This window comes from Balaenoptera borealis, assembly GCF_965194805.1.
Source record: "Balaenoptera borealis genome assembly, chromosome: 1".
In the NCBI taxonomy this organism is placed as follows: domain Eukaryota; kingdom Metazoa; phylum Chordata; class Mammalia; order Artiodactyla; family Balaenopteridae; genus Balaenoptera; species Balaenoptera borealis.
Window position 1 is genome coordinate 163747166 of NC_138860.1, and position 18004 is coordinate 163765169.

Below are 18004 nucleotides of genomic sequence, written 5' to 3' on the forward strand. Positions count from 1 at the left end.
AGTTCTTCCCAAGTGCTAGTCTGCATCCCTTCTGCTGTACTATGTCTTCTTGGGGCTGGAGAGCAGCCAGCCTTCCACAAGCAGCTAAACCAGAGGAGAGGGATAGAGAAGTCCTGGCGGGGGCAGGGAACCAGGTGAGGCCCACCCAAGCTCTGAGAGGAGGGCCAGGAGCCATTGCTTCCCTCCCTGGCCCAGCTGGGGAGGAATTTTTTAAAGTGGGTGTTTAGCTGTTTCCACTTCAGGCCTGAGTTGGAGGAAGAGTGATTACTACCATTGTTGTATAACTGTTGTCTGTACTGGGCTAAGCAGTTTGCATGTTTTATCTCAATCCTCCAAGCACCTTTTCGAGGTAGGTATTCTATACAAGGCTCAGAGAGGTCATCAACTTGCCCAAGGCCACACGGCAAATAAGTGGTGCGACTCAGCTGCAAACCCAGGTTGTTTAGATATAAAAGCCTTTGCTCTTAACCATCGACTCCTGGGGGAGGTGAGAGAAGCAAAGTAACTGAGGAGGTGCCAGGGCTAGAACCAGGGAACTTTCACTGTCCCTCTCCTCTCTCCACCTGCCTGGCTCCACTTTCAAATGGGAACCAAGTGCATCAGTAGAGGATTTATGATGCATTAACCCCCAAATAGTGGAGGTGGGAGGCAGCTCTGACAAGTGTGTGTGTGTTTGTGTGCGTCAGAGTTTTTGTCTCTGTAACTGGGAGTGTGTGGGTGTCTGTCCTTGGGTAACTGTGGAACACCCCTTCGAGGCCTCTCTCTTCTGTCCTCACATCAAAACCGGAAAGTTTGGCTCCTTTTCTTCCAGTGGGCGTTAGGGCAGTGTGGTGTGGTCTCTCAAACCCGTCGGCTTTGGTTGGAATCCCTCCATTTACTAGCTGTGGGACACTGGGCAAGTTACTTAACCTCTCTGAGCCTTAGTTCCCTCATTTAAAAAATGAGGATAAAGCACATACCTCGCAGGTTGTTATGAGCATTTAATGAATTACTAAAAGAGAAACACTGCAGTGTTTGCACGTTAAGCGCTTACTAAGGGTTAAGTAATACTACGTTGTTCAGTCACGAGCTGCCACCCCGGGGGCGGTGCTGGAGTAGCTGAGACCCCCGCCCCCCACTTCCCCATCATAATTCGAGGAGATAAGGCCCACCACAGTGGGGGCAGTCAGGAAAGCGGGGGGAGCCAGAAGCTGTGGCGGAGCCCCCTCCTCACGCAGTTCCTCCCCGCAGCCTGTCCCCCAGGGTTTTACAAGGTGTCCCCGCGGCGGCCCCTCTGCTCGCCGTGCCCGGAGCACAGCCGGGCCCTGGAAAACGCGTCCACGTTCTGCGTGTGCCAGGACAGCTATGCGCGCTCGCCCAGCGACCCGCCCTCGGCGTCCTGCACCCGTGAGTCCCCCTCCTGAATGCCTTCCGGATGGTGGGTGGGGCGGTCCATAAGGGCGTAATCGAGGCGTTGTGAGGGCAGGGGTTCCACACTCCGCAGCGCCAGGGCGCACGTGGGGGCCAGCGACCCAGACGGCAGAGTGGAGGGAGGGGAGCCTGGGGCGGTGATGGGGGCCGGGGCCCGGGGTTGGAAGAAGCAGGACAGCAGAGACAGTCCCCACGGAGGGATGAGGTTAGGCTTGTTGGGGGATCACCGTGTGCGCCGCCTACAACCATCCCCGCCCTCACCTCTCCCAACTCTCCAGCCAGGCGGGGGACTCCCGCCCCTCACACTCTGCTGGGTCCCCAGATCCCCAACCTCATCCACTCACTGACGTCCTCCCACCCCATCACTGACCGCGCCCCACTCCCACATCCCGGCCCTCACTGCTCCACGCCCCCGTCCCTCCCCCTCACTGGCCCCGCCGCCATCCCGCCCTTCCTCCCCCCGCCCCTGACGGCGCCCGCCTCTGTGCCCCCAGGGCCGCCGTCGGCGCCGCGGGACCTGCAGTACAGCTTGAGCCGCTCGCCGTTGGCGCTGCGGCTGCGCTGGCTGCCTCCGGCCGACTCCGGCGGCCGCTCGGACGTCACCTACTCGCTGCTGTGCCTGCGCTGCGGCCGCGAGGGCCCGGCGGGCGCGTGCGAGCCGTGCGGGCCGCGCGTGGCCTTCGTGCCGCGCCAGGCGGGGCTGCGGGAGCGCGCCGCCACGCTGCTGCACCTGCGGCCCGGCGCGCGCTACACCGTGCGCGTAGCCGCGCTCAACGGAGTGTCGGGCCCGGAGGCCGCCGCGGGAGCCACCTACGCGCAGGTCACCGTCTCCACCGGCGCCGGGGGTAAGGCCTTCCGCACCCCGCGCGCCCGCCCGTCCAGCCCACCGCGAGCATCCCCACAGCCCGCAGCCACCCCGGATAAACTGCGATCGCTGGTCTTAAACAAAAATCCCCGACCCTGGCGACCCCCATCGAGGTCAGCCCCCTTCCCGAAGGCCACGGAGGAGAGATTGAGGATGCAGGTGACTCTGTGCCTCTGGGCCAGAGAGGTTATGAGTGTTAGTGATTCTGCGGGAGCCAGTGCGTGCTCCTCCTCCTGACCTCGCAGAAAGCCTGTGCGCCACATCCAGGTCTGCAGTTGCCTTGCCTCTCGTTTCCCGGCAAAAGAGGTGGAAGGTTACTCAATCTTTTGTCCTCCCTTCTCAAAAATTTCAGTGGGAACCAGAATCATACCTCCTTCTTTCCTGTCTTAGAAAGAGGGACCCTGTGTGTATCCCTCTGACTTCGTCCCTCGGCCTCTGCAAGGGTTTTGCTGCGTTGTCACCCTCTTTCCTGGTCCTGGAAAAGAGCAAGGAAGCACGGAGGGTCAGACTGTAAGGGGCGATAGAATTCACTGGTCAACACATAACAGTCACATTTCGGAATCTGGAATTGAGATGAATAAATGAAGACCTACAATCCTTTTATACTACACCTTCCTCATTCTTGACATTTACATTTGATTTGTCTCACTCAGCTGGGGTACAGCTTCAAGTAATCCTTCAAGTATCCTTTGCAAGAAAGATAAGTGAGTGAGTGGTGTGGTCTTTTCATATCTGAGACGATATGATCCGTTTGTGACTCTGCTTCCCCGTCTGATGGCAGTTGTATTGCAGAATAGTCTGAGGCCAGGGTAATCTTCATTGTTTTGTAGGTGACTTGAATATGAATGTGTACACACATGGATGTTTGTATAATTCTTTAGCCTACTGGTGAAAATAAAATTTAACCAATATTGACCTCTTTTCATTGAGTTTGGCTAGAACATAGTAAAACTTTGGATCTGCATACCTTTTTTTAATTCCTGGAAAAATTTTTTTTCAGTTTTTATTTCCAGTTATTACTTTGACTAGAACTTCTGATAACTCTGATCTCTCTCTTAAGACTCTTTCTAAACCTTGAGTATTACGTCCATTTTCTTTTTTTTTTTAAATAAATTTTATTTTTATTTATTTATTTATTTTTGGCTGTGTTGGGTCTTCGTTTCTGTGCTAGGGCTTTCTCTAGTTGCGGCGAGCGGGGGCCACTCTTCATCACGGTGCGCGGGCCTTTCACTGCTGCGGCCTCTGTTGTTGCGGAACACAGGCTCCAGACGCGCAGGCTCAGTAGTTGTGGCTCACGGGCCCAGTTGCTCCACGGCATGTGGGATCTTCCCAGACCAGGGCTCGAACCCGTGTCCCCTGCATTGGCAGGCAGATTCTCAACCACTGCACCACCAGGGAAGCCCATATGTCCATTTTCTGATTCTCAAATCTTGTCGCTTCCTTTATCATTTTCAGCTCTTAATCCATGTCCTCTGCCTTTTGGGAGAGATTTCCCAACTTGCCTGATTTCCTGGAACAACAGGTTTTTTTTTTGTTTTTTTTTTTTACTATCTCTATTATGATTTAACATTTGCTATTACATTTACATTTTTAAAAATTCAGAATAGAAAAAGAGCACCCATAATCCTATTATCCAGAGATATACAACTACTAATATCTTGGAGTATATCCTTCCACATCTTTTTCTATTTCTATATCCATACCTAGAACTATCTACTATAAAATCCCTTTTGTATAATATACGTAACACAAATTTTTATCTGGTATTTCCTGATAACAATCCTGTTTTGATATAGATAGATTTAAAAATCATGTTAAGGAAATACTCTTCTGTTTCCATTTTGTTAATAAAAATACTAAGCTTTCATTGATTGAGTGCTGCTCTGTGTTTGGCACTATGCAATATGATTTTCTACATTAACTCATTTAAATCGAATGATAATCATCTTTCAGATGATGAAACTGAAGTCCGAGAGGCCAAGTGAATTATCCAAAGTCAGCCAGCTAGTAGTCGAGACCCATCTTTGAACTCAGGTCTGTCTAATACCAAAGCCCTGCTTTTAGCCCCTTGGCCATATAATGCTTTCACTTTTTTTAAATTTATTTTTTATTTATTTTTGGCTGCGTTGGGTCTTCATTGCTGCGCGGAGCGAGAGGGGGCTACTCTTCCTTTCAGTGCGCGGGCTTCTCATTGTGGTGGCTTCTCTTGTTGTGGAGCACGGGCTCTAGGCACGCGGGCTTCAGTAGTTGTGGTGCGTGGGCTCAGTAGTTGTGCGTGGGCTCAGTAGTTGTGGTGCGTGGGCTCAGTAGTTGTGGCTCGTGGGCTCTAGAGCGCAGGCTCAGTAGTTGTGGAGCACGGGCTTAGTTGCTCCGCGGCATGTGGGATCTTCCTGGACCAGGGCTCGAACCCGTGTCCCCTGCATTGGCAGGCGGACTCCCAACCACTGCGCCACCAGGGAAGTCCCTAATGCTTTCACTTTTTACTGAACTTTTTAGAAAAATCAGCAATGGATGTTAATTTTACAAAATGCTTCTTGAGCATCTTTCAAGATGACCACGTTTTTTTGTCTTTGACCTTTCGATACGATGAATTCTATTAATGGATTTTTTCATTGTGAGTTCTTTTTGCCTTCCTAGATTATACCCTACTGCAGATGAGTGTATTATTCTTTTAATATTTGCTGAATTAATTTGCTTATATTTTAATATTTTTTCCATCTACATTTATAAGAGAGAGTAGTTTTTTTAAATTATTGTGTTCTTTGTCAAGTTTTAGCATTTTGGGCTGGCTTTGAAAAAGGCATCAGGAATAATCTCTTCTTTTTTTTTTTTTTTTTTAAAATTTGGATTTTAAATTTTTATTTATTTATGGCTGTGTTGGGTCTTAGTTCCTGTGCGAGGGCTTTCTCCAGATGCGGCAAGTGGGGGCCACTCTTCATCGCAGCACGCGGGCCTCTCACTATCGTGGCCTCTCTTGTTGCCGAGCACAGGCTCCAGACACGCAGGCTCAGTAATTGTGGCTCACGGGCCCAGCCAATCCGCGGCATGTGGGATCCTCCCAGACCAGGGCTCGAACCCGTGTCCCCTGCATTGGCAGGCGGATTCTTAACCACTGCGCCACCAGGGAAGCCCTAATCTCTTCTTTATCTCTGTTCTGGAACAGTTTAAATAGCATAATTATCATTCTTTGAAGGCATGCAAAACTGCCTGGGAAACTGTACCTTGCTGATGTTCCCAATCTTTTCTATAACTTCTTCTTGAATCAGTTTTGTTAATCTGTACTTTCATAGAAAATCTTTTGATGCTCTTTTTCTAATTTATTAACCCAGAAACGCTTATTTAAAAACTTTCCATAGTATCTGGAGTTAACTCTACTTTCTCTTTCTTCATGTTGTGTCCTGTGATTTCTTTTTTAGAATTATTCTGGTCAGAAGTTTATTTTCTTGGTTATGACAAATAACCAGCTCTTGAACTTATCATTTCCACTGCTCTTTACTTTTGTCACTTATTTTATGATTTTATCTTTATTAATACCATCCTCCTGATTTCCTGAAGTCTTTTTCTAGGTGAGTTCAGTGCTTAGTTGTTTTTTTTTTTTTTTAATATTTATTTATTTATTTGCCTGTGCCAGGTCTTAGTTGCAGCACGTGGGATCTTTGTTGCTGCAGGCAGGATCTCATTGCAGCATGCGGGCTCTTAGTTGCAGCATGCAGGATCTTTAGTTGTGGCATGCATGTGGGATCTAGTTCCCTGACCAGGGATCGAACCCTGCATTGGGAGCACGGAGTCTTAACCGCTGGACCACCAGCGAAGTCCCAGTGCTTAGTTTTTATATTATAGTTTTAATATTTTAAGCCTATGAAATTTCCTCTGAGAACAGCTTTGGTCACATCCAGTATGTTTTTATACATAATATATCACATTGCTCATATTGTCATTTTCTTTGTAGATATAATTCACATACCATAAAATTTCACTTACCTTTTAAAGTGTACAATTCAGTCATTTTTCCTAGCAACTATCACAAACTCTCTAATTCCAGAACATTTTCATCATCCCCAAAAGAAACCCATTAACAGTCACTCCCCATTCCTCCCACCCGCTCCAGCCCCTAATAACTACTAATCTACTCTCTGTTTCTACGGATTTGCCTATTCTGGGCATTTTATATACATGGAATTATACAGTATGTGGACTTTTATGTCTGGCTTTTTTCACTTAGCATAATGTTTTCAAGGTTTGTCCATGTTGTAGTATGTGTCAGTATGCCATTCCGTTTTATGGCTCACTTAACGTTCCATTGTATGGATATACCACAATTTTGTGTATTCATTCATCAGTTTATGGACTTTGGACTGTTTCTGCTTTTTGGCTATTAGAGTAATGCTGCTATGAACATTCATGTGCAAGTTTTTGTGGAAACATAGGTTTTCAGTCCTCTTGGGTATATACTTAGGAGTGGAATTGCTAGGTCATATGATGTCATAGACTGAATTGTCTCTCCCAGATTCCTATGTTGAAGCCTTAACCCCCAGTGTGACTGTATTTGGAGGTAGGGCCTTTAAGGAAATAATTAAGGTTAATGAGGTCATAAGGGCGAGGCCCTAATCCCAAGGACTAGTGTCCTTAGGAGAAGAGGAACAGACACCAGAGCTCATTTGCTCTCTTTGTGCATACACAGAGGAAAAGACAGGTGAGGACACAGCAAGAAGGTGGCTGTCTGCAAGTCAGGAAGAGAGCCCTCACTAGAATACAAATATGAATCTGCAAGCATCGTCTGGGATTTCTAGCCTTTAGAACTGTGAGAAAATACATTTTTGTTGTTTAAGCCACCCAGTCTACAGTATCTTGTTATGGCAGCCTGAGCTGACCAATACATATGGAAACTTTTTTATCTTTTTGAGGAGCTGCTGAACTTTTTGAGGAATTGCCAGACTGTCTTCCAAAGCAACTGTACCTTTTTACATTCCCACCAGCAAATGTACAAAGCTTCCAGTTTCTCCACCTCCTCACCAACACTTGTTTGTCTTGCTGATCTTAGCCATCCTAGTGGATATGAAATGGTATCTCACTGCAGTTTTAGTTTACATTTCCATAATGACTAATGATGTTGAACCTCTTTTCATGTGCTGGGTTTTCTTTTTGTCATTGAGTTATAAGAGGTTTTTTGTCTAATCTGTATATTCTGTATACCTTTGTATTACTTTCCTAGGGCTGCTATAACAAAGTACCAAAAATTGGATGGCTTAAAACAAAAGAAATTTCTTGTCTCACACTTCTGGAAGCTAGAAGTTTGAAATCAAGGTGTCAGCTGGGCCATGCTTTCTCTGACTGCTCTAAGGGAGAATCCTTCCTTCCTTCTAGCCTCTGGTGTTTGCTGGCAGTCCTTGGCCTTCCTTGGTTTGTAGATGCATCACTCCAGTCACATGGCCCTCTTTTCCCTGTGTGTCTCCACATCATCTTCTCTGTATGAGAGTCCCTCTCTGTGTCTAAATTTCCCCCCATTCAGAAGAACACCAGTCACATTGGATTAGGGCCCACCCAAATGACTTCATGTTGACTTGATTACCTCTGTGAAGACCATATTTCCAAATAAAGTCACATTCTAGAGGTATTGGGGGTTAGGACCTCAAAATATCTTTTTTGGGGGACACAGTTTAACACATAATGACCATTATGATACATGGTTTGCTAATATTTTCTCCTACTCTGTGGGTTGCCACTCACTTTTTTTTCCAACGGAGATGTAATTGACATATAACATGATATTAACTTCAGGTATACAACTTAATGATTTGATATTGGTATATATTGTAAAATGATCACACAATAAGTCTAGATCATCCACAGCCACACATAGTTACAAGAACTCTTAAGATCTACTCTCTTAGCAAATTTTTTTTTTTTGGCCACACTGCACAGTTTGCCGGATCTTAGTTCCCTGACCAGGGATTGAACCCAGGCCTTTCGCAGTGAATATGTGGAGTCCTAACCACTGGATCGTCAGGGAAGTCCCAGAAATTTTCAAATATACAATATAGTATTATTAACTATAGTCACCACGCTGTACATTACATCTCCAGGACTTATTTATTTTATAACAGGAAGTTTATACCTTTTGACCACCTTCACCCATTTAAAAAAAAATTTTTTTTTAACTTCTTTATTGGAGTATAATTGCTTTACAATGTTGTGTTAGTTGCTGCTGTATAACAAAGTGAATCAGCTATACATATATATACGTTCCCCATATCTCCTCCCTCTTGCATCTCCCTCCCACCCTCCTTATCCCACCCCTCTAGGTGGACACAAAGCACCAAGCTGATCTCCCTGTGCTATGCGGTTGCTTCCCACTAGCTATCTGTTTTACATTTGGTAGTGTATATATGTCCATGCCGCTCTCTCACTTCGTCCCAGCTTACCCTTCCCCCTCCCCGTGTCCTCAAGTCCATTCTCTACATCTGCGTCTTTATTCCTGTCCTGCCCCTAGGTTCTTCAGAACCTTTTTTTTTTTTTTAGATTCCATATATATGTGTTAGCATACGGTATTTGTTTTTCTCTTTCTGACTTACTTCACTCTGTATGACAGTCTCTAGGTCCATCCACCTCACTACAAATAACTCAATTTCGATTCTTTTTATGGCTGAGGAATATTCCATTGTATATATGTGCCACATCTTCTTTATCCATTCATCTGTCGATGGGCACTTAGGTTGCTTCCATGTCCTGGCTATTGTAAATAGAGCTGCAGTGAACATTGTGGTACATGACTCTTTTTGAATTATGGTTTTCTCAGGATATATGCCCCGTAGTGGGACTGCTGGGTCATACGGTAGTTCTATTTTTAGTTTTTTAAGGAACCTACATACTGTTCTCCATAGTGGCTGTATCAATTTACATTCCCACCAACAGTGCAAGAGGGTTCCCTTTTCTCCACACCCTCTCCAGCATTTATTGTTTGTAGATTTTTTTTTTTTTTAATAAATTTATTTATTTTTATTTATTTATTTTTGGCTGTGTTGGGTCTTCGTTTCTGCGCGAGGGCTTCCTCTAGTTGCGGCAAGCGGGGGCCACTCTTCATCGCGGTGCGCGGGCCTCTCACTATCGCGGCCTCTCTTGTTGCGGAGCACAGGCTCCAGACGCGCAGGCTCAGTAGTTGTGGCTCACGGGCCTAGTTGCTCCGCGGCATGTGGGATCCTCCCAGACCAGGGCTCGAACCCGCGTCCCCCGCATTGGCAGGCAGACTCCCAACCACTGCGCCACCAGGGAAGCCCCTGTTTGTAGATTTTTTGATGATGGCCATTCTGAGTGGTGTGAGGTGATACCTCATTGTAGTTTTGAGTTGCATTTCTCTAATGATTAACCTTCACCCATTTTGCCCACCTCTCACCTCCACCTCTGGCAGCCACCTGTCTTTCACTTTCTTAGTAGTGTCCTTTGAAGCTCAGAGTTTTAAATTTTGATCAAGTCCAGTTTATCTATTTTTCTTTAGTTGCTTGTGCTTTTGGTTTCATATCTAAGAAACCATTGCCTAAATCAAGGTCATGAAGACTTACACCTGTGTTTTCTTCTAGTATTGTAGTTTCGTCTAAAATTATCTTATTTTATTTATTTATTTTTAAATTTATTTTTGGCTGTGTTGGGTCTTTGTTATTGCACACGGGCTTTCTCTAGTTGCGGCGAGCAGGGGCTACTCTTTGTTGAAGTGCGCGGCCTTCTCATTGCAGTGGCTTCTTTTGTTGCGGAGCACAGGCTCTAGGCACGCAGGCTTCAGTAGTTGTGGCACACAGGCTCAGTAGTGTGGCTCGTGGGCTCTAGAGCGCAGGCTTAGTAGTTGTGGAGCATGGGCTTAGTTGCTCTGCGGCATGTGGGATCTTCCCGGACCAGGGCTCGAACCCGTGTCCCCTGCATTGGCAGGCGGATTCTTAACCACCAGGGAAGTCCCCAATGTTTACTTTTTAAAGTAACTATTGTGGTTTTCTTTGAGGGCTAAGGTATGGTAAACATTTTAACTATTCTATGGCTACCTTGAAGCAATGCATATTATCTTTATACTGCAGCGTTCTCTCTCTCCCCCTCCATCTCCATATATATTAAGTACTATATTATTCAATTCTCCTATTTCCTTCTTATTGTCTACTTGATGTTCCAAGGACTAAGAGGTTTAACTTTCCCATTCTGCTTGTAATTTTGTTAAATTCCTTATATTTGTAATGACTTTTAAATATTTTGATTTTGCTAATGCATTTTTAGTTTTCCTACACGCCTTTCTCACTTTCTCCACTTTTATCTCATCTCATCCTGTTTCTTTTTCTTCTCCATCTGTTTTCTCTTCGTGGCCTTCTGCTCCTATTTCAGGAGGCTGTGTTTTCTTTCATCTTCTTGAAGATGCCAAACAGTCTCCTTACTTGTTCTTCTAACTGTCATATTAATCGCTCTTAAAGATCTGCTCCTCCTGAGTCTTCATTTTTTAAAAAAATTTATTTATTTATTTTTGGGTGCTTTGGGTCTTCGTTGCTGCGTGTGGGCTTTCTCTAGTTGTGGCGAGTGGGGGCTACTCTTCATTGTGGTGCGCGGGCTTCTAACTGTGGTGGCTTCTCTTTGCTGTGAGCATGGGATCTAGGCGTGTGGGCTTCAGTAGTTGCGGCGTGCAAGCTCAGTAGTTGTGGCTCGCGGGCTCTAGAGCGCAGGCTCAGTAGTTGTGGCGCACGGGCTTAGTTGCTCCGCGGCATGTGGGATCTTCCTGGACCAGGGCTTGAACCTGTGTCCCCTGCATTGGCAGGCAGATTCTTAACCACTGTGCCACCAGGGAAGTCCCCTCCTGAGTCTTTAGAGTAATACTTTTTTTTGCTTATTCAGAAATATTTTTTCATATGCCCAATTTCTTAGTGTTTTCTATTTACTTGTTCTCGAACAAGGAAATAGGTGATGTTGGCCAAAAAAAACAAAAACCAAAACAAGATACATGAATTGTTCTTTTTACTGGTTTGTGAGGCTTTCAGCTGCAAGTAACAATACGTCTCAGTGCAAATGACATTTGACTGAAATGACTTATTAGCTTACCTAAGAAGAGGAGAATTAGATCTTGGTTAATTCAGCAGCTCAACAGTGCCCTCAAGGACCCAGGTTCTTTCTTTCTCTCCACTCTGCCATCCTTATAACATAGGGTGGCTCCCTTATGGTGGCAAGTTGGATGCAGCTGCTCCAAATATCATCATGTCCTTACCATCCAGGGCAGAAAAAGAACTGTTTCTTCCTTGTTGGTATCTTTTTTTTTTTTAGTTGTGACTCTATTCCTTTATTTCTTTTTTCTTAATAGATCTTTATTGGAGTATAATTGCTTCACAATACTGTGTTAGTTTCTGTTGCACAACAAAGCGAATCAGCCATATGCATACACATGTCCCCATATCCCCTCCATCTTGAGCCTCCCTCCCATTCTCCCTATCCCACCCCTCTAGGTCATCACAAAGCTCCGAGCCCGTCTCCTTGTGCTATGCTGCTGCTTCCCACCAGCCAGCTATTTTACATTCGGTAGTGTATATGTGTCGATGCTACTCTCCCTTTGCCCCAGCTTCGCCCTCCCACCCCATGTCCTCAGTTGCAGGGCAGGAATAAAGATGTAGACATAGAAAATGTTGGTATCTTTTTAAAAGCCAGAAACCTTTCCCATAATCCCTCCTCCCCTTAGGTGATTTCTCCTTTTGTTGGCCAGAACTGGATTATGAACCCAACCCTAACCCAATTATTGGCAAAGGGAATGAGTGCACACAGTTGTTTTAGAACAATCAGAATTAACCTGAGTCATCTCAGGGCAGACAGTAGACCCTGAATCAAAAACTGGGCTCAGTCAGCAGGGAAGGGGGACATGGCCGTTGAATAGGTTTCCAGTAGTGTCTGCTGTACTCTCAGCCCCACTTTGGTGCTAACTGATCTCATTACCAATCTACAGTGGGAGGGCAGGTGCTTGGGCTCAGGTTTTAGCTCCACTGTCAGGATTTATCAGGCTTTCATCTAACATAGCTCTGCGGGGCTGAAATGCAACCTTCTCCTACCTCTATATCCTGGCCATCTGATAACTTTCAACAAATGCAGTTTTAAAAAATGACATTCCTGGCTCTTTCCTATCTCTGCCCTCCATCTGTATCTACAAGGGATTGTGCCCCTTCCTAGGATGTTTCATCACTCTTCTTCCCTTTGTGCCTACATCTTTTCTGGGAGCTGCCATCTCCAAGTGTATCTAGGCTGAGAGGCACTCTCCGGGGATAGGGAAGAACACTTTTCCTCCAAAGCAACTATGCAGTAGAGTGATGGCTGTGCATTCGTTGTCCAGTTGACAAAGACCTTGCTTTTTTTTTTTTTTTAAGGGTCAGACAGTGGGAGGAAGGATAAAGGATCTTCCAAGTTATTTTTAGGATGGGAGGCAATGTCACTCTGTGAGCAGCATAGCCTGGGGGTGTACTACAATTGTATTTTTCAGTCCAGTACCACTGGCTTTATCGTAGGTGGAAATATGCCACTCTACTTCCCATCACCCCATTCTGGCAATCAGCTGTCAATATTAGTTTACGGTGACATTCTGTGTTTTCAACTCTTTGTATCTTTGGGTTTTTGGGTTTTTTTTGTTTTTGTTTTTTGTTTATTTATTTATGGCTGTGTTGGGTCTTCGTTTCTGTGCGAGGGCTTTCTCTAGTTGCGGCAAGCGGGGGCCACTCTTCATCGCGGTGCGCGGGCCTCTCACTCTCGCGGCCTCTCTTGTTGTGGAGCACAGGCTCCAGACGCGCAGGCTCAGTAGTTGTGGCTCACGGGCCGAGTTGCTCCGCGGCATGTGGGATCTTCCCAGAGCAGGGCTCGAACCCATGTCACCTGCATTGGCAGGCAGATTCTCAACCACTGCGCCACCAGGGAAGCCCGTATCTTTGGGTTTTAATTAGAATTTGGGAGAGACTGGAGGTGGGGCCTGCTAGATGGTTACCATTTAAAACTGGAAGCCATGTTTATACGCTTTTCTAAGAGTGAGCTCCATGTGCCCTTCTCTCCACTTCCTCGGCCCGGTGCCACCTGCTGTCCACTTCCCCTCTATCCCCTGAAGTCACCAGGAACCTCCACATTGTTAAAGCCAGTGGGCACTTTGAATCATCTTGCCCTGTCTCTGCTCAGCATATGACACTGCCAACCAGCGGCTCCTCTTGCTGGTAAACTTGGTATTGAATGCTTGTTCTGTGTCGTGTGTTGTGCTAAGCTCTCCATATGCATTAATTCATAAAATTCTCACAGCAGGCCTAAGGAGGTCATTATTGTTTCCAATCTACATATAAGGAAACCGAGGCTCTTGCTTGTGGCCCAATAGCTAATAACTGGAAGAGTCAGGAAGGAACCTTCCTAAATGTTCTCTTCCCTGGGCTTCTGTAGCCTCCTTTGCTCCTGGTTTTTCCTCCTACCTCTCTGGCTTCTCCTTTCCAAGCTCCTCTTCCTTTGCCTGCCTTTTCTTGGGCTTGTTTCCTGAAAGCTTTGCCTTCTCTCTCTCTGTGCATTGCCCTGGGCAGTTTCATCGAATCACCTCCTGATGGCTCTCAGATCTCTATCACCCTCCCAGATACCTTTTGGGAGCCTTGGAACCACTTATCCAGCTACCTTTCTGGCATCTTCTCTTGGGAATCTCTCTGCTCAACACACTTAAAGTGAAGTCATGATCTTTCCTCCCAGTAACCTGGTGGTACCTTATTCTGGCATGATTACACTATTGTTTGTTTCTTTTTGTTTGCTACTGTCTGTCCCCCCATTATCTAGACTAGGTTCTCAAATCTGTCTGCACACTGGAATCATTGAGAAGCTTTTAAAAAAGATGCTAATGCCTGAGTCCCACCCCACAGAAATTATGATTTAATTGCTTTGGGTTTATGACCTGGGCATCAATACTTTTTTTAATTGTGGTAAAAAAACATATAACATGAAATTTACCAAATTAACCATTTTTAAGTGTACAGTACAGTAGTGTTAACTATATGCAATTATTGTACAACAGACCTCTAGAACATTTTCATCTTGCAAAATGCAAACTCTATACCCCTTGAACAACAACTCCTCTTTCCCCCTCCCCCCAGACCCTGGCAACCACCATTCTACTTTCTAAGAGTTCGATTACTTTAGATAACTCATAGAAGTGGAATCATGCAGAATCTGTCTTTTCGTGACTGGCTTATTTCACTCAGCATAATGTCCTCAAAGTTCATCCATGTTGTTGCATGTGATGGGACTTCCTTTTTTTAGGCTGAATAGTATTCCACTGTATGTCTACATCACATTATTTTTTCCCCCAGCTTTATTGAGATATAATTGAATTACACCTTTGTGTAAGTCTAAGGTGTACAATGTGATGATTTGGTGTATGTGTGTATTGTGAAATGATTGCCATGGGAAGGTTAGTTAACACATCCGCCACCTCACATACATATGTTTTATGAGTCTGGTGAAAACATTCAAGATCTCTCTTAGCAGTTTTCAAGTACACCATGCCATACATTAGATCCCCAGATGTAATTCATCTTATAATTGGAAGTTCCTACCTTTGACCAACATCTCCCCATTTCCCCCACCCCCTAGCTCTTGTCAAAAACCAATCTACTCTCTGTTTCTATGAGTTTGGCATTTTTATTTTTTATTTTTTTAAAATTATATATTTATTTATTTATTTATGGCTGCATTGGGTCTTCGTTGCTGCATGAGGGCTTTCTCTAGTTGCGGCGAGCGGGGGCTACTCTTCGTTGTGGTGCACGGGCTTCTCATTGCGGTGGCTTCTCTTGTTGTGGAGCACAGTCTCTAGGTGCACGGGCTTCAGTAGTTGTGGCACGTGGGCTTCAGTAGTTGTGGCTCGCGGGCTCTAGAGCACAGGCTCAGTAGTTGTGGTGCATGGGCTTAGTTGCTCAGCGGCATGTGGGATCTTCCTGGACCAGGGCTCGAACCTGCGTCCCCTGCATTGGCAGGTGGATTCTTAACCACTGCGCCACCAGGGAAGTCCCGAGTTTGGCATTTTTAGATTCTACATATAAGTGAGATCATGCAGTATTTGTCTCTCTCTGTCTTATTTCACTTAGCATAATGCCCTCAAGGTGCATCTGTGTTTTTGCTAATGGCAGGATATTTTTTTTTAATCGCTGAAAAACATATCATTAAATATATACGTATATAATTTTCTTGTCTTTATCCATTCATCTGTCAACAGACACTTATGTTGTTTCCATATCTTGGCTATTGTGAATAATGCTGCAGTGAACATGGAAGTACAGAACTTTCTTCAAAATTGTGATTTCATTTCCTTGGGCTATATACTCAGAAGAGGGATTGCTACATCACATGGTAGTTCTATTTTTATTTTATTGTATTTTTTTTTTTAATTTTTAAATTTTAGGCTGTGTTGGGTCTTCGTCTCTGTGCGAGGGCCCTCTCCAGTTGCGGCAAGCGGGGGCCACTCTTCATCGCGGTGTGCGGGCCCCTCACTATTGCGGCCTCTCTTGTTGCGGAGCACAGGCTCCAGACGCGCAGGCCCAGCCGCTCCACAGCATGTGGGATCCTCCCAGACCAGGGCTCGAACCCGTGTCCCCTGCATTGGCAGGCAGATTCTCAACCACTGCGCCACCAGGGAAGCCCTATTGTATTTTTTATCAATTTTTTAATTGAAGTATAGTTGATTTACAATGTTGTGTTAATTTCTGCTGTACAAAGTGATTCAGTTATACGCATATATACATTTTAAAATATTTTTTCCATTATAGTTTATCATAGGATACTGAATATGGTTCTCTGTGCTATTCAGTAGGACCTTGTTTTTTATCCATTCTATGTATAAAAGCTTACATCTGCTAAACCCAACCTCCCACTCCACCCCTCCTCCTGCCCCCTCCCCCTTGGCAACCACCAGTCTGTTCTCTATGTCCTTGATTCTGTTTATTTTTCATAGATAGGTTCATTTGTGTTATCTTTTAGATTCCACATGTTAAGTGATATCATATGGTATTTGTCTTTCTCTTTCTGACTTACTTCACTTAGTATGATAATCTCTAGTTGCATCCTATTTTTATTTTTTTAAGGAACCTCCATACCGTTTTCCATAGTGGCTGCACCAATTTATATTCCCACCAACAGTGCACAGGGTTCCAATTTCTCCATAGCCTCGTCAACACTTGTTATTTTCTGTTTTTTTGTTTGTTTTGTTTTGTTTGCTGTTGTTGTTGTTTGTTTCTTTTTGATCCTAACACGTATGAGGTGATATCTCATTGTGATTTTGACTTCCATTTCCCTGATGATTAGTGATATTGAGTATCTTTTCATGTGCTTATTGCCCATTTGCACATCTTCTTTGGAGAAATGTCTATTCAAGTCCTCTGCCCATTGCGTTATTTGTGGGTTTTTGTTGTTATTGTTGAGTTGTAGGAGTTCTTTTTATATCCTGGATATTAACCCCTTATCAGATATGTGGTTAGTAAATATATTCCCCCATTCCATAGACTGCTTTTTCACTCTGTTGATTGTTTCCTTTACTGTACAGATGTTTTTAGTTTGATGTAGTGCCATTTGTCTATTTTCGCTTTTGTTGCCTGTGCTTTTGGTGTCATAGTCAAGAAATCATTGCCAAATCCAATATCATGAAGCTTTTCCTCTATATTTTTTTCTAGGAGTTTTATAGTTTCAGGTCTTACATTTAGGCCTGTATTTCATTTTGAGTTAATTTTTGTATGTGGTGAAGGTAAGGGCCCAAATTCATTCTTTTGCATGTGGATATTCAAATACCCCAGCACTAGAGACTTCCCTGGTGGTCCAGTGGTTAAGACTCTGCGCTTCCAATGCAGGGGGCATGGGTTCAATCCCTGGTTGGGGAACTAAGATCCACATGCTGCACAGCGTGGCCAAAAAACAAAACAAAACAAAAATCAAATTCTCCAACATCATTTGTTGAAGATACTTTCCTTTTCCCATTGTGTGGCCCTGACCTCCTTGTAGAGGAGCATTTGACCATATATGTGAGGGTTTACTTTTGGGCTGTCTGTTCTGTTCCATTGGTCTATAGTTCTGTTTTTATGCCAAGTACCATACTGTTTTGTTTACTGTAGGTTTGTAACATTTTGAAGTAAAAAAGTGTGAGGCTTCCAGGTTTGCTTTTCTTTCTCAAGATCATTTTGACTGTTCATGGTCCTTTGAGATTCCATATGAATTTTAGAATTTTTTTTCTATTTTTGCAAAAAATGCTATTGGGATTTTGATAGGAATTGCACTGAATTTTTTTAGGTCACTTTGGGTAGTATGGACATTTTGACAGTATTAAGTGTACACTCCATAAATATGGATGTCTTTTTTTTAAAAAAACACAGATTTTATTTATTTATTTATTTATTTATGGCTGTGTTGGGTCTTAGCTGTGGCACGTGGGATCTTTTGTTGCAGTACGCGGGCTCTTCATTGCGGTGCGTGGGCTTCTCTCTAGTTGTAGCACATGGGCTTCTCTCTAGTTGTGATGTGCAGACTCTGTAGTTGTGGCACATGGGCTCTGTAGTTGTGGCGTGTGGGCTCAGTATCTGCGGCGTGCAGGCTTAGTTGCCCCGCGGCATTTGTGATCTTATTTCCCCGAACAGGGATTGAACCCACGTCCCCTGCATTGGAAGGAAGATTCTTAACCACTGGACCACCAGGGAAGTCCCAATAAATATGGATGTCTTTCTGTTTATTTGTGTTTTC

The 18004-nt window shown here is 44.6% G+C and overlaps 1 protein-coding gene across 4 annotated transcripts in view; it reads left to right on the forward strand.

Annotated features, from left to right (window-relative positions):
• Window positions 1-18004, forward strand: part of EPHA10 (EPH receptor A10) — a 43407-nt gene that overhangs the window by 7375 nt on the left and 18028 nt on the right. For all 4 annotated transcript variants that reach the window (XM_082387614.1, XM_082387615.1, XM_082387616.1 and 1 more), the window contains exons 4-5: window positions 1231-1386; window positions 1905-2255. In XM_082387614.1, the coding sequence (XP_082243740.1) occupies window positions 1231-1386; window positions 1905-2255 (507 nt within the window). The remainder of the gene's footprint in view (window positions 1-1230; window positions 1387-1904; window positions 2256-18004) is intronic.